We start from the raw sequence: 14,744 nt of genomic DNA on the forward strand, positions 1-14,744 counted from the left end.
CCACCTACTACTACTATTGCAAAAGAATGGCAAGGCTGAGGAAAGGCAGTAAGAGCAAAGGCACAATTATTATGTGGCAGTACAATTGTGTTTTTCAGTTTAAGACTCCTACGGGTGGACTTAAAAGTACAATTACATAATTAAAGTTATTTCACATATGAATAAATATCACTGGTTACATGGACAATTATAAATTATGCTCTTATTCACAATTATTTTGCCTCATTTTTGTCACAGAAAACTGTTAAGATAAAAAGAGGTTCTTAATTTTACGGAATGTTGCAAAAAAAAAAAAAAAAATTCCTTTACGGCAAACAACTTAACCCAGAGAATGGTGGTGAATGATGCTGCATCCAGTTGGCAGCTGGATCACTAATATTGTTCCATAAGGATCAGTACTGGGCTCGTCCTGTTCAAGATCTTTATAGATCATCTGGACAAGGGGATGGAAGACACCCTCAGTAAATTTCCAAACACTAAGTTGGATGGGAATGTTGATCTCCTGAAGGGCAGGAAGGCTCTGGGGAGGGATCTGGACAGGCTGGATTGATGGGCTGACACCAATGGCATCAGGTTCAGCAAGTCCAATTGCTGAGTCCTACACTTGAGTCACAACAACCCTATGCAGTGCTACAGTGAGGGCAGAATCACTGAGAACTGCCCAGTGGAAGAGGATCTGGGGCTGCTGGTTTACAGCGACTGAATATAAGCCAGCTCAGGCCTAGAGGGCCAAGAAGACCAGGGACATCCTGGCCTGTATCAGACATAATGTGAGCAGCAGGATGAGGGCAGTGACTGTATTCTGTAGTCAGCACTGCTGAGGTCACACCTAGAATCCTGTGTTCAGTTTTGGGCCCTTCACAACCAGAAAAACATTGAGGTGCTCAAGCAAGTCCAGGGCCGCGGAACTGGGGAAGAGTCTGGAGTACAAGTTAGATGAGGAGAAGCTGAAGAAGCTGGGGGCACTCAGCCTGGAGAAAAGGAGGCTCACAGGGAACCTTCTTGATCTCTACAACTGCCTGAGAGAAAGCGATAGCTAAGCGGGGGATGGTCTCTCCTCAATGTTAACTACTAACAGGATAAGAGGACCTAGCTTCAAGCTGTGCCAGGGGATGTTCAGGATGGACCTCAAGAGGAATTTTGTCATGGAATTGGAATGGGCTGCCCTTCTTGGGCAGTATGTGGTGGAATCATCATCCCTAGAGATTTTTAAGAAATGACTGGATGTGGCCCTTAGGGGCCACAATTGACATGGGATCAAGGGTTGATCTCAGAGGTCTTTTCCAACCTAAATGAGGCAAGTATGATTGCTAACCATGCTGCTTAAGAGCTAGGAAACAGGAATAAAAATTAAATTACAATTAACAGATTATATGGGCAGTGCAGAGATTAATTCAAATCTTAAGATTTATAGGAGAGTTCATACTGGAATAGAAGAACCAGAGCTAGAAAAAACCTCCTGTGTTGTCAGAAAGAAAACCAGAGTGGATTGTTTGGTTATAAACAAAGCCAATTAAGACATATTTCATCAACATGGCCAGCTGCACCACCTCAAGATGTCTCAGTACTTGACACAGCTGTAGTTCTGGTATGGCTGTTCAGAATTTCATGTCTGAATACCAGAAATCTATTTCCAGCTTAAGCTGACAGACAGCTATTCCATCCTTTCAGTTGTCTTTTGATAGATTCAGGAAGCCCAGCTTTTTTAGCCCCCTTAAGTAAGACAGACTTTGTTTCCTGAATGATCCTAAGCAGCTCTCTTCACCTGTTCACATACAAAATTAATTTTTACTGAACACAAGTGATCAGAACTGTACACAGTAATCCAGATAAAGTTCTACTTTGGTGTCTTGTCCAAGAGGATTAATATTCCCTCTCTCTTCACTAGAAACATGTCATATAACACATCCTAGGAGCCCATTTACCTTTTTCACAGCTGTGTTAAGAGCAGTGGCTTATAGTAATCCTATGTTGAACTAATATATTCAAATCTTTCTTCCCTCACTTCAAGATGAAAAGCTATAATACTAAGATTTGTTTCCACAATTTTTATCTAAATGCATACATTCACTAAAAAAAACTTGCCATGAAATCAGCATTTCACAGACTGTTTTATGGAAACAGAAAATTAACCAGTTCTGCATAATTTCAGAATATCTGTTAAACTGAAAAAACATGTTTTCATAAAGAACTGTGACAATTAAAGCAAGAAGGGCAGTCATATGCAACTAGCAGCTTTTAACTCATGTTAAGACAAAAGTAGGCTGGTAAAGTTATTAGATGAACCATATCATGCTGAAAAAAACCCAAAAGGTAGGGGGAAGACAAGCTTAAAACAAGTATTTACCTATCTTTTTTACTTTTCCCCCTTTGCTTCCCTGCAAGAATCCGCAGTTCCTCTTCAGTGGGATGTTGATACCACCTTAAGCTAAAGAAAAAGAAAATCTCAAGTAAAACAATACCATTATTAGCAATTTAGAACATGGCTTTCAAAAAATTGTGTAGCAACATAGATTTATATACTTACTAAGACACCTGTAATTTGTCACCCCTAAGCAAGACACCTTTGTGTGTCAGTACCAACCCTGCCTGAACTGAACAACAACTAGAGTTCAGCTCTCTACAGCAAATGAGGCATTTATACATAATTAGAAAGCTTTGCCACTTAAGTCATTCACATGAAAGCCCTTCAGTTCTCTAAACACCAACTTTCAAAGAGATCATCAAATACAGCAAACACAGTAATACAAGTTGGGAGAGTTCACTAGAATAATCATACCACTACAATTTCTCATTAGAACCATATTCTAAACAACTTAATAAAGTATATTATATGCCTAACACAGTTAATTTTCCAGAATCTGAAATAACTATTACCTAATAATCAATTACCAATGTTTTCTCTTAAGCGGAACAAATCATAACATCAACATCCCTTTCCTTAAACACCTTCTCAGTAATATCTTCAACTTCTACTAGAAAAAGTGCTATTAAAAACATCACACATAGTTGACATATAGGCCTTTCCACTTTCACAGATCAATGCAGCATTCACTGCTCATTCATTTAAAAGGCAAGAAATGGCATGGAAATTTTGAAGAGGACAAACAGAGATGGTTAAGTGTCTAAGATGATATATTTTACCTAAATTTCTAAGTATGGCAAAAACCTTGGTAGATGAAACAAGCCTTTTCTACATTCTGTCCAGATGTGGGAAGACACTATGATCTCCACATGTCACTGTGATCTCCACTCTGAAATGCTGTGGTAAAGGAGACCAAATATTAAAAAGGACAGACATGATAAATGTGTGCAGAGGCAGAAGGCCACTGTCACCCATGGTGACACGGGTCAACACATGACAAAGGCATCCACAACCACCACCTCACATAAAGAAAACTTCACCAAGTAGGACTATTCAAATCCATGTTGGTGAATTAGAAATTATGTCAGATCCAATTTCAAAAAGTTAGCAAAGGCAAATACGGAAGGCATCAAAACTCAAAACAATCTCAAGCCATTTAATAACACTTGATTCTCAGCTCTGTTTTAGAAAGGCTTCCTTCATCTAGGGAACTCTTCAAGAGAAAAGAACGCTAGTACCAGCCAACAGAACATCACACCATCACACAACGCAAATTTCTGCTGAAGGAATTCACTGCCGGTTCCAAAACTGAAAACGGCAAATATTACAAATTTTGCTTGAACACAGTTTTCGATGGGGAAAAAAGGAACTGAATTTTGTATAAGTAAGAGTGAAAGATACTTCATTAATTTATTTTTATTATGTATAGTACAGTTGATGGATCTGTGATTTGCAAACTTTGCTGCAAAAGAGATTTTCAGACTGAGACACAAATAAACCAGAGAAACAAGCTTTTCATCCAAGAAATCAAACTACTCTGGATATGTTAACTTCTATCCTTCACATGACCCAAAGCAACTGTGAAAAAGCAGAGATCTATTATCCTGTTTTGTCATTTACCACATCACTCTGATCTGCACTTGGGATGCTAATGATGAAAGCCACCTAGGCGGTAAAGACACTTTTCAAAATCTTTCCTGCACAGAGAAATGGTACCTAATGCAGCAGAACAGACAAAATTCTTGTTTGGTGTAGCATGCTAACATAAATCAAACCACAAATTATACCACAATTTGCTCCTAATTATACTACATAACGACATTGCAAGTGATATCTAATTACAACCAACAGGATAAAGAGTTTTGGTGTTTTTCAGTTGATAAACTCTGCACATCTTGCATTTAAAATCTCAAACCCAAAGGACTTGAACAAACATATTCATAGAGACAGAGATAATAAAAAGTAGTTTATATCTGTTTTAGCTTACATATGCTTAAAACTGAAATCCCACAACTGATTACCTTGTGGCTTAGACATATCCAAGTCAGTCTGAATAGCAACAGACACACAGACATGCCCTAGTTAATTTGAATAAAGGTCATTAACGAATCTACAACAAAAAACCCATTTTCCCCTGTATCCTGACATGGCCTCAAAACATAGTAGCTGAAATAGCTGAGTGACTTAAAAGCAATGCTTTGGTAGAGAATGTTTTATTAGTGTCCTAGGGTGACGTTACCATGCTTGTATCGCCAGTCATGTGTTCTGTTAATGCTGGATGTTATGTTCTGTGCCTTCAAGACTGGCTCTGAAGAGCCAGGTTTGTTTTAGTTTCTTACCAGCCTGCTCCCCCACGGCTGGCAGGACAGAGAGATGGGGCAGTACTTTTGCTTTTTGGCTTTGCTTTTTGCTTTGCTCTTGCTTCTGCTGAGCTCCTGCTTTGCTTGTTAGTTAGTTTAGCTAAGCAGTCCAAATTTTTCCCTGGACTGTTTTTTCCTTTCCCTTCTTGGAACCATCCAAACCTGCTCTGGACTGGGACCTCGGAAACACCAAGAGCTTGCATCTTGTGGCTGCAGCAGCTATCCCCAGTGCTGGAGGGAGCGACAAGAGGACACGCCGGAGGGAGCGACAACAACCACTCCCAGGAGAGACTTTCTGAATTTGTCATCCTTTTCAGATCGGTGAAAGAGTGTTGTCATCTGGTATTGTTCACTTTGTGTGCTGGGGGTGTTTTGCCTGTTAAATAAACAGCTTCTTTCCACTTGGAATCCGTCCCAAAACAGTATGGGGGAGGGCCATGTGGGTTTGCTTTCTGGGGGGGGGGCGGCCCCCTTTGGAGGTTTTCTCCCAGATTTGCCCTAATCCAGGACAATTAGTTAAAAATTATGCAAGGCCTATGCAGATATTTAGGCTGCCAAATATTTCAATAAATCTATTTAGTTGCATTCAAGCTCTGAAAATAGCATTGATTGAAAAAGTTTGTATTTCTTAACAAATTTATGTAAATTGCGCTTCAAGATTCAATGACAGCTATTTATTCCATTAACAAGTAACTACCTTAAGTCTGTCTATCCTAACAATTCTTTCAGATTTTGAGAAGTCCTTGTTTCCTTTTAACAGACTTCCCATAAACAGGCATCTTTAAACAAACTAGTCACTTAATATTTCTGTCTTTTCTGATAACATGTTTATCCTCCCTCCCATTTAGCAAGGGTTATCTGCAGTCACATTCAAACAAAGACACTTAAAAACCACTGTTGGAGACCGAAAACTAGTTGAAGTTTACTAACAAACGTTAAGGAGGAGCAGGTGGTAATTTTTTCTTAGACAGCTGGATTGCTTTAGGAATGTGCCTGTAGCTGCACACTTACACGTATAAAACCCTCTACCACCCTACCCACACAGGTCTGTCAAATATTGCTGGCAAAAAGACAGCACTATGGAGAAATGGGTTAGAAATAAAAGACAGTTTATCAGGTTCGCTAAAAAAATACCTGTTTTTCTTTCTACCATTAAAATTCTACCGCAAAAAACTGTGTTTCTTTCTACCATTAAAATTCTTGTTGCAGTGAATCTTCTGACTTATTTTTATTTCTAGAACACAGAATTATTTCTTACTCTTTATACAATTCCTGTATTCAGGGAATTATTCAGAGTGCCTGAAATTACAATGCACTAAAATAGCGACCAGATACATAAAAGAAAACTGAAAAGCAACAGGCTACTAACATGGAAGGCAATAATAAAATTCCCACTGACTTCAGTAAGAGCAAAATTACCTAAGCACAAATGCTGAAATCCTGCTTGAAGATCTTTGCGCATCTGCAGATTTATCAATCTGCAGATGCGCAAAGATAAATGGAGAAATGGATTTGAAAAATAATTAAACACACACTTTTCCCTATCTCTGGCACATGGCATGCCTTAAAACAAGGATTCAGTAATTGAAAACTTCACAAGAGTGAAGAACATGGGCATAATACTGACAAATTATTTTGCAAGAGCAATTAGATACTTAAATTTTCAAAGAAAAGTTTACATCAATCTTAGACATAAAAAGTACAATATGCAATTCAGATAATTGCTGATAATAAAAGAGTGTCATGGTGACCTCTCACACCTTAAAAATACATGGTAGGCAGTTTCATATTGATTAGTGTCATGTTCTTTTTAGAGCACAAGAAAGGTGATTAACACCCTGCTATGGGTAACAGTGAAACTTCACACTACAATTAAGTGTATGATTCCTGTTTGTGTTATCCACGACAATTACTGTTTTCTGTTATATCTAACATACATCTAAACAACATTTACAGTCACTTTTCATTAGCAACTTGATGGGTGATGAAATCTGGAATATTAAAAAGGAACGAGTGGATAATTATGAGATGCAGAGAAAAAAGTCAGTGCAAAGACTTGTTCATAATCCTATGGAGTACATTATTATTCAAGGATAATAGAAACCTTCAGAAAGTAGGCAGTAAGGATTTGATATTCTCAAAATTTTAACAGTTACAAAAGACAGCACACTACCTGCTAATCATACAAAGTGTTCTTCTTACCAAATGAAAAAACACTATCTATGATTCCTTTTAATATTTAACATAGTGTTTTATATTCAAAACAGCTAATGTTTTTCATTGTTATTATGGATACAGGGAATGCTCAGCTTGCAACTCACATGTGTTTGATCTACTGTCATAAGGAAGTAGTGTACTGAAATTTATATTAACCCTGTCCTTTGACATATTAAAAAGGAATAGAATTTTTAATAAATAACTAAGCACTCTTCATACGCAAGGCTAATCCAGGAGGTAGATTATCAAAAACACAGAGACAGTGCAGAGGAAAAGGAAATCCTTTTATTCTTCAGTATATTGTATTGAATTTAGCTTTTTAATAATAAAGGATGCACCTAGTACCTTTAATATAAGAGCTGAACAAAATTAACTTTATGACTGATACAATTAATAGCAACAAACAACTATCTTCTTTTACAGCAATACTGTCATTTTGCCTTGAGCCCACAAATCAGGTGTAACAATGCTCTGGTAATAAATTTAACAAAAGTGAATTACTTAAAAAAAATCCAAACAAAATCACTATGTTTTACTGTTACTACTCCGATGCACAATTGCATTACCATATTCACACTTATCTTACCTGCCACTACAGAGAAGCCAACGAGCAAGAGAATAGTGGGGTATGATCTTCTGTATGACACTAGCCATTACCATGGTAACCACCAACTGTACACTTATCACACCCTGTAGAGAAGTAAGTTAATAACAAGTCAGTATGTGTTTTAAAAAAACTGGTGAAGTATCTTTAAAAAAAAAAAAAAGATAATTTAGTAATTAAGTCTGTATAACAGGCATGATACAGGAGGAGTGAGGGGGCAGAATACTGAAGCATATAAAAAAAAATCTCTGAAACTTGCTACAATCACTTACAAACTTCATCAAAGGGAAAAGGCATTCTCAGGTCACTACAGCTAATCTAAGATCCTCCCCTCACAATACTGGCCTTATTATATATGTACAGACATTTCCTCTTTGTTTACCCACGTGTGGGTTTCTATCTTCTCAGATTAGTTGTTTTCAAGGACTCCTCTCCACATTATCCTCATCCTTACTTTACCAGCTCAGCCCACCACCCTTTCCTCTTGATTTGAGGGTCATCACCTCTTTCCTCTCTAAATCCTAGTCTAAATACCAGTTTGGCCACACTACTGGCAAAGATGCTCTCATCCCACTTGGTCGGGTGAATACTGTTCTGCCTTAGCAGTCCTTGCACCTCAAGAGAGAGTCCCACAGTCACATAAGCCAATTCCCTTCTATCAACACCTGCTATGCAATGAGCTGTTAAACCTACAACTCTACACCAACTATCCCCCTCCCTACCAGCAGTATAATCTTTTATCCTAAATAATGTACTAAGGAAAGTACATGCACTCTTTTATTCGTTCAATGCTTTCTTCTTTAGTAAAACACAAATTGTGCAGATACTGCTTTTATTAAAAAACATAGGCAGATGAAATGTTTTTGGATATACATTATTATCCATAATTCAACATGATTGAGGGCAACAGAGATAGCACAAATTATCCTTTAGATATTTATAAACACTTTCAATATGTTACTACATCTCATAAAAAAGTGCAATGTATCAATAAAAGGAGGTATTACTATTTATACTTTGAAGTAACACCTTTTGAGGGGGGTTTCAGATACCATCAAGTTTCTTTGGTGTTCGAGTCTCTTCACCTTCTCCCTCCTTGGAATTTCTACTGCTTCTACATTTTGGTGCCAACAACTCCTCGAGGTATCTCAAAAAGTAAAACCTCACCTTTGTTTATGTTCTATTTCACTGATATCAGGAGCTGTATGTATTTGGACACTCAAGCTTTATTAAGGATTATGTATAGTTCTGTACATAGATTACTCAACCCAATTCCACCAGCTCCCTAGCTAAGGGAGTGCACTCCTAACGAAAAAGTGTTACCAGCTGCATGCATAGTATATATGCCATACTTACATGAATAAATTGCTAAGGAAGTATATACTCTTTGGGTACAACATAAACCACTTTAAAATCAAATATTTCTTCTAACCATCTCACACTAAGCTCCATAACCACTTCCACCCAGTGTAAGACAGAAATCACTGTCCCTTCATCTAGCCTCTCTACTAAACCTTTATTCTCAGAATTCACTCTCTCAGGGTGAACTTACATTAATATTTCTCTAGAATATGTATTTATTAGAAGCACAGCCTAATCAGATGCCAGTATGTCTCTTCATTTACTCCTAGAGTTTCCTATCTGTAAGGGAAAGAAATTGCCTTAAGACGAGAAGGGAAAAAGATGCAAATCAAGGCAGTTTTTTTTATACAGGGCAGCAGGTCCAATAGGTGAGATAAAATACTTACAATTACTTAAAAGTTTACCAATAGAAACTAATTTCCTTACTCAAATAAAGGCTGCACATTGTAGTAGAACCCATGAGGAACAATTTCTCTTCGCCACTGAATGTCTTTCTGCACCCTATATACCCCTTTCATCAGAAATTTATAGTGCTCATTCCAATAAAATTACTGATGTATTCGATAAAAATAGAAGCACTTACAAACCTTTCAGTGTACAAATAAAAACAATCTAGATAAAGTTTTAAGCCACTTGAAAAAAAAAAAAAAAAAAACAACAACCAAACCCAAAACCCCAATGACATCTCTAAACTTAATTTTGACTTTGTGGAGGAAATATCCTAATATCCTTCTGGTATTTTTATAAACTTTAAGCAATTTTAAAATGTATATACATCAATATATACACATACATGCCATATGTTGGCATTTTTCTCGATTTCTGAAGGTTAGTAATCAATCACAAGCAATATACTAATAGAGAAAAGCTGTCACAAGAAATTTTTTTTTTAATCCACTAAATTAATCTTCCTGCAATCTACCAAGAACAATAGTCACAGGAACACATTAGATGACACAGTGAGTAAAAATAACATGTTATGTGCACAGCACGACTTTTTGCCAACTCTCTTTGTCTGGATGTGTTTACACTCTACTTGTAGGTTTACTAACACACTACAGAAAAATCTACAACACCCCAAACTACCCCATATTACACCACTAGAACACATTTTCCCTCCATCCCCAAATACAGGGTTCCATTCAGGCTCTGTCTAGATCCAGTCTCCCCACACTTCTGAGTCTTCACTTGACACAAGTATCAGTTTAAATTCAAAACAACTCATTTCAGAACCACAAATTAAGGCTAGTTCCTGGTTTCCACCAATACCCTACATCCTCTATTTGCACACTCTAAATCGGAAGACACCAGATTCAGATCTTACTCAGAAATCTACAACTTTAAAAATCTAGAGTATGAGAAATAGAGTGACATGTGTTTGAGGAAGAAGATGCTCCATGGCAACGCAGACACCACAGAGGGTTTTGCGGACCTCTCGTAAACAAACCCTGGAACCTACCACCTGATCTGTGTTGGAGTAATAAGCACACAAACAGTGACTGGGTTGACCCAAAACTAAGAGAAACACTACTCACTGTTAAGAGATGAGGAACTGCTGCACAGACAAAATAAAGTGTCTGCAGTTAATGTCTATGGAATTGAAACCATTTCATAAGGCCTTCAACATTGATTCCACATACATCCATGTCCTCATCATGCTTCGCTTTGCAGCTTGAAACTTGAAACCAACCTCAAGACACTAGAGAGAAAGGTCTGTATTCTGCTGATTAAAGACATTTCAGTCAATCTCTCTAATACTGGGAAGCATGGGGACCAAAGCTGACTATGTAAGTCAGTTTTTCTGCAAAACACAAGATGGCAAGCAACCTCCTGCTCAAAAAGACTGAAATGGCACAGCCATGCAGCAACCACACAGTCTAATAAACTGCAGTTTGGCTGTCTCTCTGCCACAGAGTAAGATCTTTGATGAGAGGTGTCTCAGAAATCTTGAGGACTGTGTTCACTTCCTGATCCTCCAGCAACCATGGCATTCCTATCTTTGTTTGAGTAACATAACATACTTTACATAAAAGCTTTAAATAAAACATAGCAGAGAACACATTAAGTGGTCCACAAGAATATTGTTAGCAGTTACACTAAAGTGAAGCTTGATGATTTCTTCAAATTGTTAGGAAAGAAATGGCAGGCCAAAAACGAAAAAGTGTAAGGTTGAAGTATAACCTGGACTTTGGTTTTCACTGTCTTTTATAGTACATACCTGGAGACAGTTGCTGATTAATAGACAGACAAAAACTAAGAATAAACAGTTAAGATAAAGTTACAATACTCCTATCTACACAGTAAGTGTACTTATAAAACACCAACAGCTATCTCACAGTAACAAAAAAAAAACCACAACAATTTTTTAAAAGTACTTCTACCTAAAGAATATTTTTCTTTTCATCATTATATGATTTATAGAACATGAAGTACAAAGATAGACAAGGTTGATTGTATTATACAAAGACATCACTCCAGTCTCCTTATTTTGACCTTGCCCAAGGTTATTCCTCCTTACCTGTAGTAAAAGGGTACAGGTTTCCGTCTTTTCTTCCCTTTACCACCTATCTACCTATGACAAATAATTCAAATACCCAGCTTTACACAGGACTTTGAAGCTACTTGTTCTCATACAGTAACCATCTCCTCCATTACAAGATGAGGGCCTTGAGCTGAAGCCAACTGCCGTATGCACCACTACTGCAGTAGGCATACAACTGCACGACTGAAAACCAGCTGGTAAAATCCCCTTCACAACTTCACCTTCAGAAATTTAATGCCCACTGCTTACTTTCTGAAGTGGCAAGTCTTGTAAAAACAAGATTTTAACACAACTGTACTTGAGTATCCTATAGATGTTAATACAGGGCATAACAATACCTTTCAATGATAGGACACAAACACACGAACATGGCTGCTGATTTTTCAAGTAAGAAACTGAAAAGGCATTGTAACAATAGTGGCCACCAAGATTTTTAAGAGAAAATAAATACTCCTATCTCCTGCAATTTTAAACGTGCAATGGTATTTGCGAAGTCTGGAAGATAAATCCACTTTGAAATGCCATTTAATAGCTGACATATTATTGCTTTTGCTGTAAATGAGACCTTTTCCCACATGCAAATTTTTCTCCCTGTGTTTATGTCCATGCTAAAGCTCCAGCTTGCAAAAGCAAAACAGTGTTGTCCTGAAACATAAATGCAATTCAAAACTGTTTCCTAAACAGTAGAAAATATTATACAAGACAGCCAAAGAAAAGTGAGCTTGCTGTGCAACATCTTAAAGTGCATGCTTCCTGTGAAAAAAACTACTTTCACAGAATACCTATAGTCATTATGATAATCATCAATCTGAGCCAGTTCAAATCATACGGTATGGAGACAACAGATATTCATACAGCTAATTTTGGACCAAGAGAACTCTTTTAAAAGATCAGATTGTTATTTTTTTTTCTATCCTCACGATCAAGGCTTCCCTGAATTAGAATTTTCACATACCTACATTGTTTACAAAAAGGATGCTAAAAGTGGCATGAAGAATATACAAGGTGTTCAATAACATCACCTAACTGCTCACCCTCACAGAGTCTTTCATACCCAAAGGTCACTTCTCTCTTGACCACTGTCTTTCCACAGAGTCAAAGAAGAGCCATAAACTGCTGTGTGGAAGGACTCAGATGTGCATGACTCCCTTTGAGACAAGGTTATTTGTTTGAAACCAAACAACTTTAGTCAGTGAACAGCACTTTACCTGACAGTCTTGCTTCATTTACCACTAAGGCTCTCTAAGTACAAAGATTACAGAACTAGTGGTCATTATGCAAATCATGTTATTGCTACAGAAATCTCATGGATGGAACAAGGGCATTTATAAAAATGCAAATTTCTCATTATTACTGAAGAGGCAATACAGACTAACTGTTGCAGCAAATACCAACATATATATATTATTAAATTATAAATAAAACTAGTTCAGAGAACTTACATATTACATAGGGAAAAGAAGGTTATACTCCATTATTACTTTTCCAAGATTAAAAAAATTTAATTTGCCCAGTATTTCCACAAATAAGACAAGTAGGAACTACAGAAGTTCCCACTCTATAGAAGACTTCCCTTTTAAAGAACAGGCTCTGCCATTACAGGAATCATTTCAAGTATAAAAAGTGAGAAGACTTTAACACCTCTGCTGAACAGTCTAAAACACCATGTTCTTAAAAAGTATTAAGACACTTGCGCAGAGCTTAAAGTCATGGCCTAACTGGCATTGCAACTGAACAGAAGAGTTCTGACAGTCCCAGCCTGGCAGGTGTTGATGTTTATAACCTGATTTCTAGGCCTCCTGGTACAAAAAAAACTGATCAATGTTTCATTCTCCTGTTGCTTTGGAACTGGAAAATATAGCTTCCAAACAGCACAGAAGTAGACTACCATCTTTTGCCTTTGCTTATGTCATGGAATCACAGACAAAGTTTATTTGTCCACACTGCCAGCACACAGTAAAGAAAACTGGACCTGATATTTCAATTAGGCAACACAAGCAAGCACTCAATTAATTTAAATAAGGACCTACACTGAAAGGAAAAACTTTTTTGTTTGCAATTTTCCAAATGTAGCTTCCCATACTAGACCACAGCTCTCATGGACTCCTACAGATGAGAGGAGCATCTCAAGGCCTTTTGAATAACCATTCTAACCCCTGCAGAACAGAAATTTAAAAAAATAAAAAAGGAAAAGACTCAATGAGAAAAAAATATAATTCCTTTCATATACAAGAATTTACACTATAAAAACTACTGTAGTGGAACAACATAATTAAACTTCTAAGTAGAGAACAGTAAAAAGGCAGATTTTATCAAAAATATACTTGTAAAGTGCATTTCTTAAGACTTGGACCAACGAACAGACACTGGTGCCATAGCTAAAATCACATATTGACACATTCATACAGTCATATGGAAAAGAAATATATTAATGGCACGTACAAAATAATTCTAATACCTGCAGACCCTGTTCCTTGTATCTCAAGTCTAAGTACATTCAAGGCTAACCCAATAAATTCCAGCGTTTTAAATGCTAACTAAGATCTAAATACAAAATTCAGCATATATCTATAGAGATATATATTTATATAATTTAATATTCATTAAATACTTAACCTGCTCTATTGAAGCAACATATATCCAACAAAGTTACATCATTAGTAGGAACTACACCAAACTTTGTTCTACTGTGTTACAAGGTCATTTATTGTGCACTATATTTAGCCCAATAAATTGTAGCTGTGCTGAAATATTTGCTGTGAAAAGCAATTTGAGGTGGGACTTTTTTCATGAGATCCTCTCCCGCCCCAACTGTTCTGTGATCCTACAATACTCACATGCTGCCACAGTACACATGGCAGCTGTGACATGACCCAGAGCACCAAGAGTGAACTTGTGGCAGTGAATAACAAAGCGTCTGGCAAAGGTTTCTGGATATATCCAAGATCACATACACGCTCGGTTCACAGAAAATTTAAGGAGACTCTTAAGACAGTTATAGAATCAATGCTGGAAAAGAACTTATGATCATCAAGACCAAACGTCAACCCAGCACTGCTACTGTAATCCCTGAACCTCTAAAACACATCACCAAGCACCAGGTCCAAACGTTTCTAAAACACTTCCAAGGATCGTGACTCCACCACCTCGCTGAGCAACTTATTCCAATGCCTGACCACCCAAACAATGAATTTTCTTTTTTCTAATGTCTAATTTGTATTTCCAATGTCTTAGCTTGCGGCCATTTCCCCGCATCTCACTGCGGGCACGGTAGAAGACACCAGTCCCCACCCC

At 37.3% G+C, this 14,744-nt stretch overlaps 1 protein-coding gene across 9 annotated transcripts in view; it reads right to left on the bottom strand.

Annotated features, from left to right (window-relative positions):
• TMEM161B (transmembrane protein 161B) overlaps nucleotides 1-14,744 on the bottom strand; it is a 64,892-nt gene that overhangs the window by 30,661 nt on the left and 19,487 nt on the right. For 4 of the 9 annotated variants that reach the window (XM_064405041.1, XM_064405038.1, XM_064405043.1 and 1 more), the window contains 2 exons: nucleotides 7,529-7,632; nucleotides 2,348-2,428 (listed from right to left, as the gene is read on the bottom strand). In XM_064405041.1, the coding sequence (XP_064261111.1) occupies nucleotides 2,348-2,428; nucleotides 7,529-7,632 (185 nt within the window). Of the gene's footprint in view, nucleotides 1-2,347; nucleotides 2,429-7,528; nucleotides 7,633-9,098; nucleotides 9,188-14,744 lie in introns of those variants that run through there. The other 5 variants (XM_064405039.1, XM_064405046.1, XM_064405044.1 and 2 more) reach the window with 3 other exon arrangements.

This window comes from Passer domesticus, chromosome Z (assembly GCF_036417665.1).
Source record: "Passer domesticus isolate bPasDom1 chromosome Z, bPasDom1.hap1, whole genome shotgun sequence".
Lineage (NCBI taxonomy): Eukaryota > Metazoa > Chordata > Aves > Passeriformes > Passeridae > Passer > Passer domesticus.